Source organism: Palaemon carinicauda, chromosome 24 (genome assembly GCF_036898095.1).
Source record: "Palaemon carinicauda isolate YSFRI2023 chromosome 24, ASM3689809v2, whole genome shotgun sequence".
NCBI lineage: Eukaryota > Metazoa > Arthropoda > Malacostraca > Decapoda > Palaemonidae > Palaemon > Palaemon carinicauda.
The window spans coordinates 99549515-99570370 of record NC_090748.1 but is presented as its reverse complement, the minus strand read 5'-3'; the positions used below and the strand labels follow the sequence as shown (position 1 = coordinate 99570370).

Genomic DNA, 20856 nt, shown 5'->3' with positions numbered 1-20856 from the left:
GAACTTCTGAAGTTCCACTGATTCCACAGCCAGATTAGGAAGATCATTCCACAAATTGGTTGCGGCTGGAATAAAACTTCTAGAAGTGTACTGTGTAGTATTGAGGCTTATGATGGAAAAGACGACACTGTTAGAGTTAAATTCCGACTTGGTACAATACTATGTACAAGATGGTACAGTCTGTGAAGATCTGAATGCAAAGGACACTGAACTATGAAAAATCTTATGCAACAAACACAGAGAAATAACCAAACAACGGTGAGACGCATTAATATCCAGATAAGAATAAGTATTTTAATACCCTGTAAGATTTGGTCCAAGAAATTAAGATGAGAGTCAGCAGCTTATGACCAAACATGAGAGCAATACTCAAAACATCGTAAAATGAAATAATTAAAACACTTCCTCAAGAGAGATTGATCTTTGAAAATGTCAAGTATTCATCATATTAATTTATTTTACAATTGAAGAAAAAAAACTGGATGTTTTTCTCAACAGTAAATTTTTAATCAAGAGTCCCATCTCAAATTCTAGTCAACTTGTATATAGTTAACGACATTGTCATTGTAAAGATCCGGATGTTGACGAGGCCACAGCCAATGACATACTTTTGCTAGGGTGTAACTGCGTTCCCTCCTAATATGCATCATACACTAATTCTACCTAAATCTCTTCAAGAAATTCAGCAACCATAGATCTAGATTCAGGAAATGAAATTGATGTAAAGAGTGGCATCATCTACACATACAAGAAGCTTGTTTTCAAGGCCAAACCAAATAATACAAGTCCTGTATATACCTGTAGTTTGAAAATTAATGGGACGAGAACACTACTAAGAAACATTAGATATTAGATTCCTATATTCACTATGCTACCCATCAACAACTACTCTTTGCAATCTATTACTTATAAATCTAATGATGATGCTAAGAAAATACCCACCTACTCCCATATATTCAAGTTTGAAACAAAAGGGCTTCATGATTAACACAGTCGAGGGCAGCACTAAAATCAAGACCGTTAACTTGATCCAGGGCCAAACTAGCCAGATCTTGTTATGGCAACTCTAGGGATGGCCTGGATTCTTGAGGGGTACCGAAATGCCAAACAATGACCGATGTTCTCATAGAAGGTGGAGCCAAGGTTGGCTCCCCCTGACCATTGCACTCACGAATTAGAGTGCAAGATTGTTCAAGCAATAACACCCAGACTCGGGATCGTCTGCCTCTGTCGGCACAGGTGCAAAGTCCGGTGTCCTAAGGGCACACAAACCCCGAGTGGTAATTCTTCAGAAGTGAGCCGCATCACTGTTTTCTATATAAAAAAAAGGTAATGATCCTTCATTCATATTGTACTTTCAATGAATCTGACCTTATTTTCTTGAGGAAAAGTTATCTTAACCCCTAACCCACTCTACAAGCTTGGGGGCCCGAGTTTAAAAATTTAAAGGCCACTCATGAATGGCAGAGGCAAGAGACAGTGACACTGCAGGACAATGCTCTAGAGACTGACCATATTACATATGATCAGCGCCCACGTCCCCTCTCCATCCAAGCTAGAACCAAGGAGGGCCAGGCAATGGCTGTTGATGACTCAACAGATAGACCTATAGGTTCCCCAAAAACCCCCATCCTTAGCTCACAAGGATGGTAAGGTTGCAGAGACCAGAGGAACTTAACGAGTTTGAGTGGAACTTGAACCCCACTCTGGTAATCACAACGCAAGGACGCTACTTAAAAAGTCTTTGGAGTAATAGTAATGGTCAGAAAGACACACAGTTGGAAAAATACATGGTTTATGTAAATGGCTGGAAATTAAAGTATCATAATTATCTATGATTCACATTACATTCTTCTAATGGTTTTTGCTCGGCAGTGGGTGAGGACTCAACTCGGAAGAGAAAGAGGAGGCTGTGCAGACGTGCTGCTTCTTCTCCTTCTTGCCAGCCTTCCTCAGGTTTGAGATCTTGGGGGCCAAGGACGATGCTCCCACAGAGGAAGAGGCCACAGGGATCTCTTCAACAGCAGGCGCCATGCCCTCCAGCACCTTCACAGGTGCAATAGGATATGGGATAGTCATAGCCGAAGAAGCTTCAGAAGTCGTAGTGGCAGCCAACATCTTTAGCACCTTTCCCACTGACAGCGCATCAAAGATGGCCAAGGAAGGCCAAACTTTTAGTAGGTCCAGATCGTCATCTTTAGCCTGTACGGCCAAAGTTGACACTTGAGGAAATGGCAGAGGAGTACATATTACCTTCAATAGAAGAACTAGATGTCAGGATGCCAGAAAACTTTAAATCAATCAATCAATCAACAGAGGAAGATGATATTTCAGTTCTCACTCATGATTGACTCTGGGGTGAGCTGAGGTATCCTTCCCATCCCTATTCTTTCAGAGGACCCAGGCTTGGAGGAACCCAAGTCCAGAAAAACCCCGGAAGAAAAAAATGAGCTATGAAATTTCTTAGGGAGCAGTTTCAGTAAAGCTGAAAACGATTAAAACGTATCCTTCCTAGCTTTTTTTCTACTTAGCAAGCTCCGCCCAATGCAGAAGTAGCCACAACAATGCAGTCGTCAAAGGAGGATGTTGAGAAGTCATGTCCCAAGGTATAAACACAGGTGATTGGGATCAACAGCAAGATTAGACATCAACATACCCCACTTTTTACCTGGTTTACTGACACACGACCGCATAGCTTTGCACTTACCCATTTATATTGGAAAGAAAATTAAAACTACAATAATATTTGAGAGATAGCAAGAGTACAACCATAATGCTTGTCATTGACGTCAAAAGTGCTAATCGTGATGACTGACTGGCAACCATCTGTTAGGCGTTAAAACTACTTCGCTAAAGTCACTCCCATCACAGGATGATACTTAATATTCATGTAGGAGTAAATTAATTTGGGGTATATGTACGACAGCGGCCACCTGTATGTATGACGAAGGCTGGCTAGGGTCTTAGCTAAGTAGGTAAGGACATGGCTTAAAGGATAGGTTAGGAAACTTTAAGTTAGGTGATGTTCTCGTGAATCAGTTTAGCCGAAAAACGTCTTACGAATGACCAGAAAATGGGAAGAAAATTCCCATTTTCTGCGCAAGCGGGAGGAACTGGCCGCTGATATACAAAGACTCCATTAATTTGAAGAAGACGATCGGACCCCAACCTTAAATTAAAGAAATTAATTTAGGTTAACGTAGGTTAATTATGCTTAAATAGAAAAAAATTCAAAATGAAAATTTTCGGATGATTTGTGTGGCCTTTGTTAAGGGTCAAGATATGAAAAGTTTACTTGCATATAAAAAAAATTGATAGGCTCTGGGGAAATACATACAACAGGACATGAAAATTAAAATACAGTATTTTATTTTTTAAAGACAAATGCACAAAAGGTTGTAGAGTTGAAACAAGTATTTTAATAACTTTAGCTGTAGTAAAGGGATAAAAGCAAAACTTTAACTGTTAATGACTACTGTGTAGTTAAACCTGTTAATTATTCACTAGAGGGACTAAAACGTTTCGATAATATAATAATAATAACAATAATAATAATAATAATAATAATAATAATAATAATAATAAAAAAATGGATAATACGAAGAGAAGAAACAGGGCTAACTATGCTTAGGTTACTAACGATAGTTACACTAAGCATAACTATAATGCCTGGTATTTTCCTGCTTCCTAATAGTTAAATAGCTTCAACAACAACAATAACAACAATAATAATAGTAACAACAACAATAATAATAATAATAACAATAATAAGACATGGATAATACGAAGAGAAGAAACAGGGCTAACTATGCTTAGGTTACTAACGATAGTTACACTAAGCATAACTATAATGCCTGGTATTTTCCTGCTTCCTAATAGTTAAATAGCTTCAACAACAACAATAACAACAATAATAATAGTAACAACAACAATAATAATAATAATAACAATAATAAGACATGGATAATACGAAGAGAAGAAACAGGGCTAACTATGCTTAGGTTACTAACGATAGTTACACTAAGCATAACTATAATGCCTGGTATTTTCCTGCTTCCTAATAGTTAAATAGCTTCAACTACTGAATGTATAAATGTATAATTCTTGTTTAAATGAAGATAAACAGATTTATAATACAATAATACAATAAAAACCTTGACTTACTGTAATACTGTATGCCGCGTTTTCTTCATAAACGGTGTCCGAAAGGCTTCAGCCTTGATAAATATCTATATTATTTCTAAGTTGATAATAATAAGCTTAAAAATGCATAAAAATAAATGAATAAAATATATAGAATGATTTTTTACCCTCTGCTTGTTTTTTTATGATGACTATCAATCATTAGAGATATATATAATCAACCTAAGTCAAAGTGAAGGAATCGAACAAATAGTGTTCGATCAGCTGTGCAGGTAAACAGTCCAGAACGGGTGTGGTGAGATCATGGCTATATTTTGAGTTATTTCGACTTTATTCTTAGCTATTTGCATTGAATAATGAATCATAAGTATAATAAAAACATCGCAGATAATAATATTCGTAATTTTAAGTAGCTAATATTCGTGTCAGCCGAATGACCAACTGATTTTACTTAAGCTTGAAGCTAACCTAATACGGGGCCCCAGTGTGGGTAATGGAAGTTGTTATAGTATAATTGTGTTATTTCCAATATAAAACGTTTAAAAACTGAGTTTGAATTAATATTTGCTTAGTTTCTTGGTGAATTATAATGAATTAGGATTAAAATCATCCATTGCAGTCGCCATTACAACTAGCACATGACAAGTGGTATTTCTAATCGAATATAATTCTTTCTCTAAACATATATAAATGCACCGTTCGGGTAGGATGTAGTTTGTTAGGACAGGCGATATCTTTCTTATTACTTGTCAAATCATTTTTCCTTATGGGGAAAATGTGTTTTTGACTATGATCTGATATACCATAATATGTATATAGTTATTTTATAATTTTAAATAATACAATTTACCTTTAAGTACGGCAATATTTTCTAAGTTCAGCCCGGTGTGACGGTCTGAATGATCCCCAGGTCTCAGAATTCTCCTTGACATTGTATAATGGTTCTTTTCCGCCATTAGCTCGCTTCGCTCGCATGAAAATAAAACATCAAGCTCGTATGTACTGGCGAGCGGTAATGTTGAGCTGCGCACACTAACATTACAGGAAAATAAAACATCAACCTCGTATGCACTGGCAAACGGTAATGTTCCCTCATGCTCAGATTATCAAGGAGAATTCTGAGACTGGGGGATCGTTCAGACCGACACACCGGTCCAAACGCAAGTCACAGACACTTGTTACTAGGTTTCCTGGCTGTCCCAAGCCTGTCCCAACAAACTAAAAAGGCTCCTACCATTCTTATTAGCAATGGTGAAATATTTATGGGAGGTTTGTAGGTGATTTGGGCTACTGTTTTTCTGTCTGTCAAAATACTCGTCTAACGTGCAAAGCGCTACGTGTACAGCGGTGCTTGCCAGAGTAGAAGATCAATAAATTAATGTTTTAAATGAGAGCGTAAAGGGTAATTTTTTTTTTTTATTAAAACAACTTCTTTTACGGCTTTAGGAAACGGGTATATGGTGTAATTATAAGTGTCTTGAATGAGCTTCATAATGATTTCTGGCTGAAAGCAATATCTTTGAGATATGGTGCGTCAAATATAGAGTAAAAGTAATGAAAAAGTCAAAACACGGGAGTTTTTGTTCGGAAAGGACTTCCAGACTCATAGAAAATGTGACTTTCCATCCCATTTTCTATGTTCTTTCAAGCATACTATGTTTCACTACACGCATTAGCCCCATGGGCTAGTATTTTGTGCTAATTAGGAAATATAAAATCTTAGAAGTTGATTAACTTGGTTATTGTTATTCAGCAACTCATGGTTATGGGTTTAAACAAATGTGCTAGCAATGATTTATTAAAATATCCAAATTAAAATCATTTTGGGAAAATTCTGTTAATGTAAAATAAAACCAAGAGCCACGGGGTAGCGAAGACCAGTAAGTGAATAATTAGCTTTAGTTCATTAACCAACATACGCGTAGATATAATTGAATGTGGGTAACAACGAACACAGATAGGAAGTATTCTCGTTTTCAGTGCGAGCAGCAGTCCTGGTGACCCAACGTTCCTTTCCTATGACTGATAGTGAATGTAACCATTTAGGTGTTATTAGTTGCACAATCTTTTTCTTAGTCAAATTTCCTCCATACAATTTTTCTCAAACTTGCCATTTTTATGTAAGGGTCATTACAATATTTTTCAATGGTAGCTAAGGTTAAGGGGAGGAGAAGCCCATGCTGATAACTGACATAGCAATTAGATGAAGTTAGGTGGTGCTACCGTAGGTCAATACATCAGAAACCGCAATTGCCATAGAAAACGTCATTGTAAGAGGGCTCTTATTGTACAGTATATGTACCTATTTTTCAATGTTAACTAGAGCACAATTTTTCTTTTTTATTCCAAACTCCATGTCAAGATCTGATACAATTCTATCCATTTGCACTGAATTTTATAGATTTTAAGCTTGGTCATATTTTCTCTAATAACAATATCCAGCAAAATTTGTTTATCAAAACACTCTGAGCCATAGTTAATGGCATAGACAATGGGAGAATTAATCTAATTTTCTATCATATAACCCATATTGAAAATCCAATCCAACGTATGCCGATGCCAACTGCGTTTGCTATCGTGCTAAAGTTGTAAGGATATCAAGTGGTCTGTCGTAGCCTAAGGTACCCCCAATCATCCTGATTTTGAGGCCCTTATTTATTGTCAAGGCGACACCCCTTTGTGACCCCCTATAACAAGAGCTAATACTGTATATAGTACTAAAAAAAACAATCAAAATACAGAATACTTACTGTATATTATTAGAAGACAATGATATAGTAGTCTGACACCTAAATCTTGTTTCTCTAGTTAATATATTGACAGGAAAATGGGTATATTTTTGGAAAAAGCTTCATTGTAGGAAATCATTTTGCATAAAAATAATAGTAAATTTATTTATATCTGGAGCTGCTTAACTACATGACTAACCATATGCTAACTGATACATTTTCATTGTATTTAATTTTACCCAAAGTAGTTACAAGAAACAAATAAGAAAATGAGTGCGACAAATCAGTTTTAGCCACACCAACCACGTTGAAATATACATCCATACTCACCCAAGTAGAACTGTCAAGTTTTCTGGATAACTATGCAGCTTATTATTATTGTTTTTATTATTAGCTAAGCTACAATCTTAGTGGAAAAAGCAGGATGATATTTGCCCAAGGGCAAACAACAAAGAAAAAGTAGCCAGTGACGAAAGGCAATAAGGAATTAAACTACAAGAGAAGCAATTAACAATTAGAATAAAATATTTGAAGAACAGTAACGCCATTAAAACAGATCTTTCATAGATAAACTATAAAAAGAGACTTAAAGCAGCCTGTTCAACAAATAATTTACTGCAAGTTTTAACTTTTGAAATTAGCATGAAGAATTAGGTTATTATGAAATAGATATTTAATCATTCATTTGCATACAACTTATTAATTCAAACAAATGTGTAGGGTAACCATTTCTTCTTTTTTTTTCAGAGTAAACTGCTACGTTGAATGCAAGGCCAAAAAGCTCTGCGCTTGATTTTTGTGGCTGGTGTGTACTTGCAGTGTAGATTTCGTTTCACAATGGCGTGGCGATCTCATGGCAGGGACAATGCTGATATGGTCAGACACCTGAAAGGTTTGTGATTTTACATATTTACACTTTCTAAATAATTATTCCAACAAAGTGTATTATTATTATTACTTGCTAAGCTACAATTCTAGTTGAAAAAGCAGGATGCTATAAGCCCAGGGGCTCCAACAGGGAAAATAGCCCAGTAAGGAAAGGGAAAAAGGAAAATAAAATATGTTAAGAAGAGTAGCAACGTTAAAATAAATATCTCCTTTATAAACTAATAAAACTTTAATGAAACAAGGGGTAGAGAAATAAGATAAAATAGTGTGCCAAAGTGTACCCTCTAGCAAGACAACTCTAACCCAAGACAGTGGAAGACCATGGTACAGAGGTTATGGCACTACCCAAGACTAGAGACAAATGGTTTGATTTTGGAGTGTCCTTCTAGAAGAGGTGTTTACCATAGCTAAAGTCTCTCTTCTACCCTTACCAAGAGGAAAGTGGCCACTGAACAATTACAGTACAGTAACCCCTTGAGTGAAGAAGAATTGTTTGGTAATCTGTGTTGTCAGGTGTATGAGGACAGAGCAGAATATGTAAAGAATAGGCCAGACTATTCAGTGTGTGTGTATGCAAGGGGAAAATGAACCGTAACCAGAGAGAAGGATCTCATGTACAAATGATTTGTCTTTTGTATGGGATACATTGTTGTCAACAGCTGGCTTGGACTTGAATTTGTTCAACAAGGTAATTAATTGGCAAATGGGGAAGTGGGGTGAGCTCCATGCACCCTCTTGTTTTTTGTGTGGCTATTGTGTATGTGTAGATATATATGAAATAATTATTGGGTGTTATTTTTCATGGTTCTCTGATTATTCTTTATATGCAAGGCTGCTAGTGCAATGAATATTTAGAGTACAGTATACCATTGTATACTTCACTCAACACGTGTTCCTCGTCCGTATCTTAGCTAGAGGGAACTAGGTGTTTGAACTCGTCGTCTTAAGAATTTTTGTTCCTACGCAGTATGCCAACTCTCATCCTTCAATGAGGGAGATTGGTTCAGCGTGAGATGGAGTAGGTTGTTAAAGTGGTATAACTAGGAGGTATCCAGCTTATGAGGGTGTGAGGCAAATAGCCCTGCCTCCTTTCCAGCAGGACGGCCTTCCCTTTCATCTTGTCTTGTGGTGGGTGCTCATTTAGTAGTGTAGCAAGCCCAGATCCCATATGGGAGGGTTAGCATCTTGTCTATGGTAACGTATAGATGTGAGTCTGGAATGAAGACAGAATGTCTGGCTCTTCCACTCCGTTCTTTCTGTCCCTTTCTTAGAGACGAAGCAGTCGAAACATTACTCAATCCTTCCTAGATGAGGGGGAGGAGGGTGAAATATATGTCAACCCTACGGTCATCATATGGTAGGTACTTTTTATTACAGTATTCTGGACTGCCATCCCCTTCAGCGGAAGAGGTCACTCCTTTGACCGCATACCAATCAACTTCGCTCCTGTATAGAACAAGTTTGATTGACATATCCAGGGAAGAAAAAGAGCCTTCCAGGTCTAGTGAGACTAAAGACCCACCAATCAGTGTCTCCCCACCTAAAGGATTACATGTTCTGCAACTGAAATACAAACCACGCTATTTACATGGGGTAATTACTTCGGTGTAGCTGAATGACGAGCCATAAAAGTTTTAACGAGGGTTTACTACCCCGCCGCTAGTTAGCGGGGGTTAGTGAGGGGTAACTAGCTCCCCCCCCCCACACACACACACACCGGTGAATGCTTCACTTTACTTTTGGCTTGGGGAGAGAACAGACCTGTCTGTGCTCTCCCTCGCTTTGACTGCCATATTAATCTGTTTTTTGCTTTTTCTCTTTTGCATTGTGCTTGAAGTTGGCCTCTACAGATAATGCGTACTTGCCCTGGACTTCCCGGCCGCCCTTGTGGGACCTTTATGTCGGCGGTCGACACTGATCCCCACACCTTGTGTCCTCACCGTAGGGGCCAGCGGTGTGATAGTGACAATGTATGTATTGAATGTAGGGAGTGGCCTACCTCCCAGTGGGAGAGGTTTGCCCGGCGCTGTAAGAAGAAGGCCAAAAGGGATCTTTCTCTTTCAGAGGCTTCTCTGAAGAGAGAAAATTCCAGGAATTCTTCTTCGTTGCCCTTTCCTCCTCCGAAGCTCCTCCTCGAGGGGTCTCTTCCGAGAGGCCGGCGAGTGGTAGTGTAGACCGCTGTGCTGTTGTTCGATCCCGGGGTGCGGGAGAGGTAGTTGCCTCCCATAGTGAGGTGGCTGCCCCTCCTCCCCCGGAGGAGGACTTAATGTCTAACCGTGATTTGTTTCAGCTTTGGGCTTCCTTGGGGCTGCAGGGTTCGCCCTCCAAGGAAGCCCTGTTTGACATGATCAAACTGGGTGCAGCCGTCAAACAATCGCCGACTACAGCGGAGATAGATCCTCTGTCTGTGGTTGACGTTGTTGTGACGGAGTCATCCCGTGGATCTAGTCAAACCCCCGTTCCTGTGGCTGAGGTAGCTGACGGCTTAGATTCTCCCTCCGAACACCCTTTGAAGGAGGATCTAAGTCCCACGGTCTCTCCTGCCGGTGATTCTCCCCCTTGGGGGAGTTCACTTACAGAGACTCCTCTTTGGAGGCCCATTGATGGTCAGCTTGCTGATCCCACGGCCCCTCGTGGGCGTATAAGGCAGAAGGCTCGTCCTCCCCTTTGTCGTAGAGGCCTTCCTTCCCCTTTCAAGGGGGTTGAGAGGTGCCTCTTCGGCTCGTCGTCGCCACAGTCCTCTGCGGAGGAGACGACTCGCCGTTCACCGATCCTGCTAGCTACCAACCTAGACCTCTCTGGGGATCGTTCGCAATCACCTTCGGATGATGGTCGTCCTTCGGGACATAGTGACTAGTCTCCCGGACCGTCAACATCCAATGTTCCTGATGCGCGTGACACGCTACCTGATCCTGCCGCTGCGCAGTCTCCGGGCCCTTCGGGGCTGAAGGGTCTTGAGCGCAAAACCTCGCCTCTTGCCCTCAAGCGCCAGGTTACTCCTGTGCGCTCTCCTGCTGCTGTCGCTGCTATTCCTGCCGTTGCCGCTGTTCCTGACTCAGCGCCACGGTGCTCACCCTCACGCGTTCGCGCCATCGTTCCTGCCACGCGCCACGGTCTCCCTGCGCGCCCACGCCCTTCTGCGCCCCGGCGCCCGACAGCAGTTTCTGTTACAGCGCGCCATCGCTCACCTGCGCACACGCGCCCACCGGCACCCCAGCGTCCCCCAGTTCCTGCCCAGTCGCGCGCAGTCCAGGAGACTCGATGCGCCCGTCTGGAGAGACACGCGACACACGCCCACGCGCTGTGCCAGCTCCAGCGCTCACGCTCTCACTAACTCGCTACGAGACACCCAGCGCGTCTCGTCCAGGAGGCTCCCAAGCTAGCGCACGGGCGCTCACGGCCGCCCCTGGGCTCTCCTTCCAGACCGTGCGAGCTTGCACGTGCTGTAACCGCGCACAACGCCCCTGTCACGCGCCCCGTTCCTGTCTTCAAGGCGACTAACGTAACCCTCCAGCGCACACCTGAGCGCCCTCATCCAACCGCGCGGCCGCCACAGCAGCGCACCCCGGTGCGACCACATCCTGATGCGCGCCATGCACGCCCACGATTACCGGCACGTCCAGTGTGCCCACAGGCGAGCATGCCGGTCCTATCGGACCAGCGCCAACGCGTCATCCCTGCCGCTCGCGATCCCGCACCAGGGCTCACGCGCCCTCGCCCGGTTCTTCCGGACACGTGCTCAGGCGCCCCTGTTATCTCGCGTCCTCCGGGGCTGCATCAGGTCGCTGCACGCCCTCGCGTTCGGCCGCCTCCCGTGCCGGCTCCTGCGCGCCTCACGCCATCGCCTACTCGCTTTCGCGACCACGCGCCCGTTCCAGCTGCTGCGTGCTCACACGCCCGCGCCATCGCTCCCTCGCTCCTGTATCCTCGCCTGCGCGCCACCGCCCCCGCCCACGCGAGAGGCCTGTGTCGCGCGAGAGGCCTGTGTCGCGCGAGAGGCCTGTGTCGCGCGAGAGGCCTGTGTCGCGCGAGAGGCCTGTGTCGCGCGAGAGGCCTGTGTCGCGCGAGAGGCCTGTGTCGCGCGAGAGGCCTGTGTCGCGCGAGAGGCCTGTGTCGCGCGACCCTGACCAGGGCCCGTCATACGAGCGCCGTCAGGCGGACAGGTCTTCGTCTCGTTCCCCTCCCCGCAAGCGCAGACCAGCACGCTCGCCAGAGGAGGGCCGCTTCCCGGACAGGTCTAGGGACTCTTTCCTTTCAGCCCCACAGGCGAACCCACATTTGTCGACTCCTCCTAGGGATCACACGATCCCCTTCCCTCCAGAGGGAGTGTCTGACTGCGCGACTGTCAGCCAGCAGGCCTGGTTCGGCACCCTAGTCAGAGCTCTTGTGCAGGCGATTAAGCCTGCCCTCTCTGACGGGGGTCACAAACCAGCGGCAGCTTCCTCCCCCCTGAAGAGGAAGAGAAGAGTCTCTCCCGTGGAAACTCCTCCGAGTCCTATACCGTATTGTCTCCTCTCAGGTCCTTGCACAAGGCTCCTCCCCCCCAGACCTTCTCTCCCTCCCCTGTGGATGAGGACTACCCTTCCTCAGGAGAGTCTGATGAGCCGGACCATTCCCCCATCGTTCCAATGGGGGAAGCTCCGCCTCTCCCTGAGAAGTTGTCTCGTCCAGGGGTGAAGAAGAGCTTGCCCCCTTCGTTGCTTGAGTCCTGTATCCCGCCCAGGAGGGAGCCTAAGGACTCTAAGACGATTCCCAAATCGTCAGCAAGGATCAGGCAGGAACCTTCTAGAGCCGCCGAGGATGTCCACGTGTCCCCCCCAGGAAGAGCCAGCCCTTCAGGAGGAGAGCACCAGGAGTCAGAACACGCTTTCTGGCAAGTCCTGACCCTCATGAGGCACTTCAATAGGATCCCAGACCCTGAGATTCCCCCTCGTGAAGGTAAGGACACGGTCCTGGACCGCGTCTATGGCACCCAGAAACCCTCTAGGGCCAGTGCAGCTTTACCCTGGTCTCAGGGGATGAAGAGTGCCAGGGACAAGGTTGAGGGCCAGCTTTCTGAGCTTGCCTCCGCCAGCAGATCATGTACCGGTAACAAGCTCCTCCCTCCTCCTCGAGTCCATTAGAGGAGGTACTTCGAGATCATTGAGGAGTCTTGTCTGAGTCTTCCGTTGCACCACTCTGTGGAAGAACTCACAGGGGGAGTCCCTCTTGAGAGACTCTCTAACCGGCACGTGTCCTTCTCAGCCACTGAGATCCTGAGCCAGGAGAAGGTCACCAAGTGTGCCATGCAGGCAACTTTATGGCTAGACATCTGGCTGGGGTCTCTGGGCATCCTGGTGCGGTCCAAGGACCTCTCCAAAGAAAGCACCAGGAAGGCGCTGGAGATTTTCTTACTCTCGGGCACACGGACCATTGAGTTTCTGGCCCATCAAGTCTCGAGCTTGTGGGCCAATACGATTCTCAAGCGTGGAGACGCTGTGGCCGAGAGGTTCCACCAGAAGGTCCCCAGTTCGGAGGTTAGCAGGCTCAGACACACTTCCGTGTTCGGTAAGAGCCTGTTTGAGCCTATGGACGTGGAGGTCACCGCTGAGAGGTGGAGGAAATCCAACCAGGATTCCCTCATCCACAGGGCCCTGACATCGAGGCCCTACAAACTCCAGCGGTCCAGCAGCCCCGTCCAGCTAAGGACACAAAGAAGACTACCGCAGCGAAGCCCAAGGTGTCTAAGCCCTAGGTGTCTAAGCCCTTTCCTGCCAAGAACAGAAGGAGCAAGAAGTCCTCCAGGGGAGGCAAGAACCCTAGAGGTAACAGCAGAGGCCAGAAACGCTAGGGTTGGCATTCCCCCTGCATGTCCACCAGTGGGGGGATGCCTACAGAGTTGCGCGACAAGGTGGCAGCAACTCGTGGCAGATGCCTGGACGATCTCTGTGATCACTTTAGGTTATTGCGTCCCGTTCACAGCCTCTCTACCTCCCCTGACAGCGAATCCAGTGTCGTTGAGCTCTTTTGCCATTGGATCGGCAAAAGGGCAGGCCCTTTGGGCAGAAGTCCAGACCATGTTGAAGAAGGATGCTCTCCAGGAGGTTGTAGACGGGTCCCCAGGCTTCTACAGTCGACTCTTTCTTGTGAGAAAGGCATCTGGAGGCTGGAAACCAGTCATCGACCTCTCAACCCTGAACAGGTTTGTCAAGCAGACTCTGTTCAGCATGGAGACGGCAGACACGGTCAGACTTGCAGTGAGACCACTAGACTTCATGTGTACACTGGACCTGAAGGACGCGTACTTCCAGATCCCAATCCATCCGTCTTCAAGGATGTACCTAAGATTCTGCCTAGACAACAAGATCTACCAGTTCAAGGTGCTATGCTTCGGTCTCTCCACAGCCCCTCAGGTGTTCACCAGAGTATTCACCCTCATCTCTTCGTGGGCCCACAGGATCGGCATCCGTCTCCTGGCTGATCCTAGCGGACTCGGAGGCAACCCTTCTTCGCCACCGAGACAAGCTCCTTGAAGTTTCCCAGGATCTAGGGATCGTGGTAAATCTTGAGAAGTCCTCCCTGCAGCCCTCTCAGAAACTGGTATATCTAGGCATGGTCATAGACACCAATCTCCACAAAGCCTTCCCATCAGACGAAAGGATAGCAAGGCTGAGGAAGGTCGCGAGACCTTTCCTCAATCGAGAAGAACTCCCAAACCAATTGTGGCTTTGTCTCCTCGGCCACCTATCCTCCCTGACCCGTCTCGTTCCCAACGGTCGCCTCAGAATGAGGTCCCTCCAGTGGCGACTCAAGTCCCGGTGGAGTCAAGGTAACGACTCCCTGGACACTTTGATCCCTATGGGTCCTGCAGAATGGACGGATCTCCGGTGGGCAGATGAGAAATTACGAAAGGGAGTGGATCTTCTCGTCCCTCCCCCAGATTTGATGCTGTTCTCGGACACATCAAACAAAGGGTGGTGGGCCCACGTTCTGAGCCACAGGACCTCAGGCCTTGGTCAGAATCAGAAAAGTACCTTCACATAAACCTGCTAGAAATGGAGGCAGTGTTCCTGGCACTTCAGAAGTTCCACCGAGTCCTGGCGGGCCACTCTGTGGTGGTGTTGAGCGACAACACCACGGTAGTGGCTTATATCAACAAGCAGGGAGGTACCTTTTCAGAACAGCTATCCCATCTTGCAGTAGAGATCCTGAGATGGTCTGAAGTCCACTCGATTTCACTAGCGGCTCGCTTCATTCCAGGCAAAAGGAATGTGCTCGCCGACAGTCTGAGCAGGGCGACGCAGATAGTGAGTACTGAGTGGTCTTTGGATCCTCAAATAGCCAACAAAGTCCTGTCTTTGTGGGGTTCCCCGACGATGGATCTGTTCGCTACGGCGCTGAACACCAAGCTCCCGCTGTACTGCTCCCCAGTCCCAGACCCCAAGGCTCTCTGGTAGGATGCCTTCCAACAACGGTGGGACAACGTCGATGTGTACGCCTTTCCCCCGTTCTGTCTGATGAGGAGGGTACTCAACAAGACCAGAACATCGGTCAATCTCTCAATGACCCTGATAGCTCCCCTGTGGCATCATGCAGAGTGGTTCCCGGACCTTCTGCAACTCCTCACGGAGGTTCCGAGGGGGCTCCCTCCATGTCACGAGCTACTCAAACAACCACACTCCAACATCTACCACAAAGCCGTGGCTTCGCTTCGACTTCACGCCTGGAGACTATCCAGCATCTCCTCACAGAGAGAGGATTTTCGCAACAAGTTGCGAACAGGATGTCTGGCCACCTGCGCAAATCATCCGCAGGAGTCTACCAGGCGAAGTGGCGAGTTTTCTGTGGTTGGTGTCGTGGAAGGGATATCTCTCCCCTCGATGCCACTTTACCAGCAATAGCGGAGTTCCTCGTTTATCTGCGGGAGGAAATGCGCCTTTCAGTCTTGGCAGTGAAAGGCTATCGCTCAGCCTTAAGTCTTGCCTTCAGGCTTAAAGGAATAGACATTTCTTCCTCTCTGGAACTTTCCCTTCTCATACGGAGTTATGAACTTACCTGCTCTCAGTCAGAAGTGAGACCACCTCCTTGGAACGTGGTTCGAGTTCTCAGGTCTTTTAAGAGACCTCCCTACGAACCATTACGCCAGGCTTCTGATCGCCACCTTACCTGGAAGACGGTTTTCCTGCTAGCTTTAGCCTCGGCCAAGCGAGTCGGTGAGCTTCATGGTCTCTCGTACGACGTCGCCCATTCAAGGGGATGGGGGGAGGTAACTTTCAGCTTTGTCCCTGAGTTTGTTGCCAAGACTCAGAACCCGGGAGTGCCGGACCCAAGGTTCGACTCCTTCCGGGTTTCGAGTCTCCGTTCTGTAACAGATGACCCAGACCATCTCCTACTGTGCCCAGTTAGGAGTCTGAGGTTGTATCTTAAAAGAACAGCTGCAGTTCGTCCCCAGGTGCGAGCTCTGTTCGTGAGCACCGGGGAGATGAAGAGGAGGGTCACAAAAAATACCATATCAGCCTGGATTCGCAAGGTAATACATCTGCCCTTGAATCCTGTCCCTCCTCCGACACGTTGCCCTAGAGCGCATGATGTCAGGGGCGTGGCTACATCCCTGGCCTTCAAGAAGAACTTTTCAGTGACGCAGGTCCTTCAAGCTGGGGTGTGGAAGCGTCAGACCACCTTCACGGCCCACTACCTGCAAGACGTGACACACAGGAGGCTTGATACGTTGTCTATCGGCCCTGTGGTGGCTGCACAACAGCTGGTCTAACCTCAGGCTCCTTATTGGACAAGTAGCAGAAGGTTGAGGGCATTGTTACCTGGTTTTAGTCTGCGTGAATGAAAAGATCTGCCTGGCCCTTATTCTTTTCTTCATCCTCGCCTCCTTTGGAGAAAGCACCATCCTGGGTTCCTTGCACAGTTGACCTCGAACCTTTGCAGGTAAGCCATGTTCCCTTGTGTTCCTAGTATTAAGATGTAATACTGTCATGTCCCCATACCCTGACGAGGTGGTATTGAGAGAGTCCTAGCCTAGATTTCCATCTGAAGAACTCCAGGTCATCTTCCTAGGACGAGTCACTTCTCACCTTCACACACACAGCTTACGTAGGCCGCAGCAGTTTCACAGCTGTCAGCGAGGAGCAGGGACCCCTTACTTCTCGAGTTCCTACACACTCGAGTTCGGGGTCTCCGGGCAAGCCAAAGCCAGTATGGCAGGGTACTTACCACCCTTCTTAAAGGTCAAGTCACCCCATGTAAATAGCGTGGTTTGTATTTCAGTTACGGAACAAATGACAAATTCGTAGATAATTTGTATTTTTCCTAACTATACAAACTTTAGCTATTTACACATATGTGTCCGCCACCCCTGTCCCCCAAGATAAGTCCTGCCTCTAAGTAAAGTGAGCCTTTCACAGGTGTGGGGGGGGAGTAGCTAGCTACCCTTCCCTACCCCCTGCTAACTAGTGGCGGGGTAGTAAACCCTCGTTAAAACTTTTATGGCTCGTCATTCAGCTACACCGAAGTAATTACCCCATGTAAATAGCTAAGGTTTGTATAGTTAGGAAAAATACAAATTATCTACGAATTTGTCATGTTTTGTATTTTGCGTAGGAACAAATCACAAATTTGTATAGTAATTTGTATTTTTCCTACCTGAATAAACTTGGTTATACTTCCCTTCTCAACCATTCATCTCAGTCTTGAACCGAGAGGTCATAAGTGAAGAGACTTGGACAGGTAAGGGGGTGGGGCTCCTTGCCCTAGCTCCAACCTGTTGCCTAACTGCTAGCTAAAACTATTCAACAGCCCTCCATCATGTGCTGAAAATATGTTCCCTATCTAAAGGACTGAGGTTTGTATAGCTAGGATAAATACAAATTACTTTAAAAATTTGTGATTTTTGCACAATTTTGTATTGACGGAAGTTTGTTAGTTCAAAGTTCGTATGGTAAAGGGCTACTATACGTGTAGAAAAGGAGGATCATATCAGTGTTTGTGCATTTTTATTTGGTCATGAAGCAGACTTCATTAACTTTTAGTTAAAATTAGAAAATCTTAATTTTTAATGAAATATAGTATTTATAAATGTAGATTTAATTTTGGCGCGTTTCACTCCGCCTGAGGTTAGCCCCATAGAAAACGGGAATAGGGTAAACTACACAAAAAGCTGGTCGGTTAGGATAGAGTTACCAGTAACTCCTAAGAAGGTAGTTCTAGGTAAGTATGTTAGGAAAAATACAAATTACTGTACTTAAAAATTTTGTGATATTTATAAATGTAGATTTAATTTTGTATATACTATTGCCATTTTAATATTCATGTATACTGTACTTCACTAATATTTCTTCTTATAGCCAACCAAATCATTCGATCTGCTGAAGTAGAGAGAGTCATGCTGAGAGTTGATAGAGGCCTGTATTCTAAGCACAACCCATATATGGACTCGCCACAAGGGATTGGATATGGTGTCACAATCAGTGCTCCTCATATGGTTAGTATAAATCTATTAATTCTATAGGCCTTAAATATCCTGTCTTCTTAATTCATAGGGTTGACCTCTATACTTCCATTCAGAAGGCTAATATAATGAGGGTTTTCATCTATACTGTATTACTTTTAATTTTGTTAGCCTTCTTACTAGGGTTACCCTACTAAAATATAAGTCCATATTGACTATTATTATCGTAGATGCTCCCCTTCTTAGCACATGTCCAAACCATCTCAATTTTGAAGAAGCAGTTATTTTAATGCTTACCTGGAATTCATGCTATTTGTTATAGGGTCAAGACATGCTTGTGATTGCTTGTAAATTTTCTCTTTAATGTTGTTTAGTGTTTTCACTTCCTATTAACACTTAAACTTTGCCATTTGGAGTGGGGTTTATGTACCAGAGATACCTGCAAATGTAGTAAATCCACAAATTATGACTGCCCCTGCAAGGAAACAGAAATACAGCACTCATCCCCCTTGCCAAGTCACAGCTGCGTAAGTGTGGTTAACTCTCCACTCCATAGGAAACTTCAAAACGGTATTAAACTGGTAAAAGAATGTATACCAGAGCTGAAAGGCTTACTGAGCTTTAGCAAATCTTCCATTGCAAATTCAGTGCCATTTTGAGGTCTGCTATGGGATGGTTAGTTAACCACACTCTATAGAAATCGTTTGTAATATTACGGGACACTTGAGTGAAATTAGTAAACGGTCGCAGTAATTAGTAATGGGTTGCAATATTATGGAGGCACTGTAGAGGGTATCATTACTGTACAATAAAGAGCAACTGTTTTCACAATTTACTATTAGAAAAAACAAACATTCTCTCGCAGAGAGGCCGGCGTCAATGACCGTAAATGTCAGGATGCCTGAAAACTTTAAATCAATCAATCAATCAATCTCACAGAGAGGATCAGTTATGCATGTAGTCTTCGATTTAGATGGTTGAGGTGAAAGTGCCCTTCAGTTACCGATGATCGGTAAATTGCAATGAGTACATAACTGCATAATACAGCAAGTTGAAATAGATTGGTCCCTATGGACTCTTGTCTCTCCAACACCGCTGCGAACCAAAACATTTTGAATTTCTACCTGTAAATTAGATTAGCCATGCTAATTTTTACAAAGTTTATACAGTTTATGATATTATGAACTCACTATAGTCCTAACTTGCAAAGAAAAATAAGTAATTTTTGTCTGAGGGAAAACATGTGATCCCACGCTACTAGGTTGGTTCAACTTAAATATACAGTAGTTACTTTGATTGATACAATACAAGCAATTACTTCCATGAAGCAATAATGCCCATGAAATCAGACTTGTGGTTAGGTGAAACATTTTCTTAATTATCTTTACATTTTTTCCAAAGAATATAAGTGTTAAATATATTTTATTTAGATTTATATTTTATTTTTTTCCACTTTTTACAGCATGCACATGCATTGGAGTTACTGAGTGCTCATTTGAAGAAAGGGAATCGAGCATTGGATGTTGGCTCAGGAAGTGGGTACTTGACAGCATGTATGGGCCACATGGTAAGCCGTATATCTGTACTTTCTTGTGTTTTAAACACTATTATTATTATTATTATTATTATTATTATTATTATTATTATTATTATTATTATTACTTGCTAAGTTACAACCCTAGTTGGAAAAGCAGGATGCTATAAGCCCAGGGGCTCCAACAGGGGAAATAGCCCAGTGAGGAAAGGAAAAAAGGAAAAGGAAATATTTTAAGAAGAGTAATAACATTAAAATAAATATCTCCTAAATAAAATATAAAAGCTTCAACAAAACAAGAGGAAGAGAAATAAAATAAGTGTGTGCTAGAGTGTACTCTCAAGTGAGAGAACTTTAACCCAAGACAGTGGAAGACCATGGTACAGAGGTTATGGCACTACCCAAGACTAGAGAACAATGGTTTGATTTTTTGAGTGACATGGAAAAGTAAAAGTCAACAAATGTATGCATCATGATAACTCGTAACTCGAGTTTCAGCTGCATTCTTTAAACATTCAACTTTTCTGTGGCATGATTTTGAATTCAGAATTTTGTTCTTGAATTGATGTGAAACTTTTACTATCTCACCTTGTTGGTATTTCTCTCATTTCACTTACTCTATTAATGTTTCACAGTTTGTTGATTTTAAAATATACCACAAAATAATCACTGTCATCAGCAATAATTGCAGTATAGTACACCAAGGATACCTGTCTTGTTTATAATTGTACTGATTTTTAACTATTATTTTATGTATACAATTTCTCTGATATCTTAATTTTTTGTTTTACGTATGCAGATATTTCTTGTTCCAAACTTATCTGGCAGGGCATTAAAATTTTTATTTATTCAATTTAAATAACTACGTACTTGTGTTTTATGACGAGGGTAATAACAGTATGCATAACCATTGTCATCATCATAAACGTTTTCAGGTTAAGTTTCCTCTTGATGGCGTTAGATGAAAAATTAATTCTTTCAATTGTTTCATGTCTTGTACAGTACAATTCATCTTCTTTGTCTGCATCTTTTCCCACTTTTATGTGGGGCCGATATTTCTGGCCAGCGTTCTCCATCTACCTGTCCCACACTTCTTCACCGGTTAATCCCTTTGATCGAAGGTC

The 20856-nt window shown here is 44.0% G+C and overlaps 2 protein-coding genes across 3 annotated transcripts in view; one reads left to right on the top strand and one right to left on the bottom strand.

Annotated features, from left to right (window-relative positions):
* The window catches only part of LOC137618238 (DNA mismatch repair protein Msh3-like), a 42064-nt gene extending 37773 nt beyond the window's left edge, over positions 1 to 4291 (bottom strand). Inside the window, exon 1 of the mRNA XM_068348389.1 lies at positions 4165 to 4291. The gene's annotated coding sequence lies outside the window, so the exon portion shown is untranslated. The remainder of the gene's footprint in view (positions 1 to 4164) is intronic.
* A 111-nt stretch (positions 4292 to 4402) lies between these two features.
* The window catches only part of LOC137618237 (protein-L-isoaspartate(D-aspartate) O-methyltransferase-like), a 42428-nt gene continuing 25974 nt past the window's right edge, over positions 4403 to 20856 (top strand). For both annotated transcript variants that reach the window (XM_068348388.1, XM_068348387.1), the window contains exons 1-4: positions 4403 to 4438; positions 7620 to 7764; positions 18095 to 18231; positions 19661 to 19765. In XM_068348388.1, coding sequence (XP_068204489.1) covers positions 7638 to 7764; positions 18095 to 18231; positions 19661 to 19765 — 369 coding nt within the window. In that variant the 5' untranslated portion in view covers positions 4403 to 4438; positions 7620 to 7637. The remainder of the gene's footprint in view (positions 4439 to 7619; positions 7765 to 18094; positions 18232 to 19660; positions 19766 to 20856) is intronic.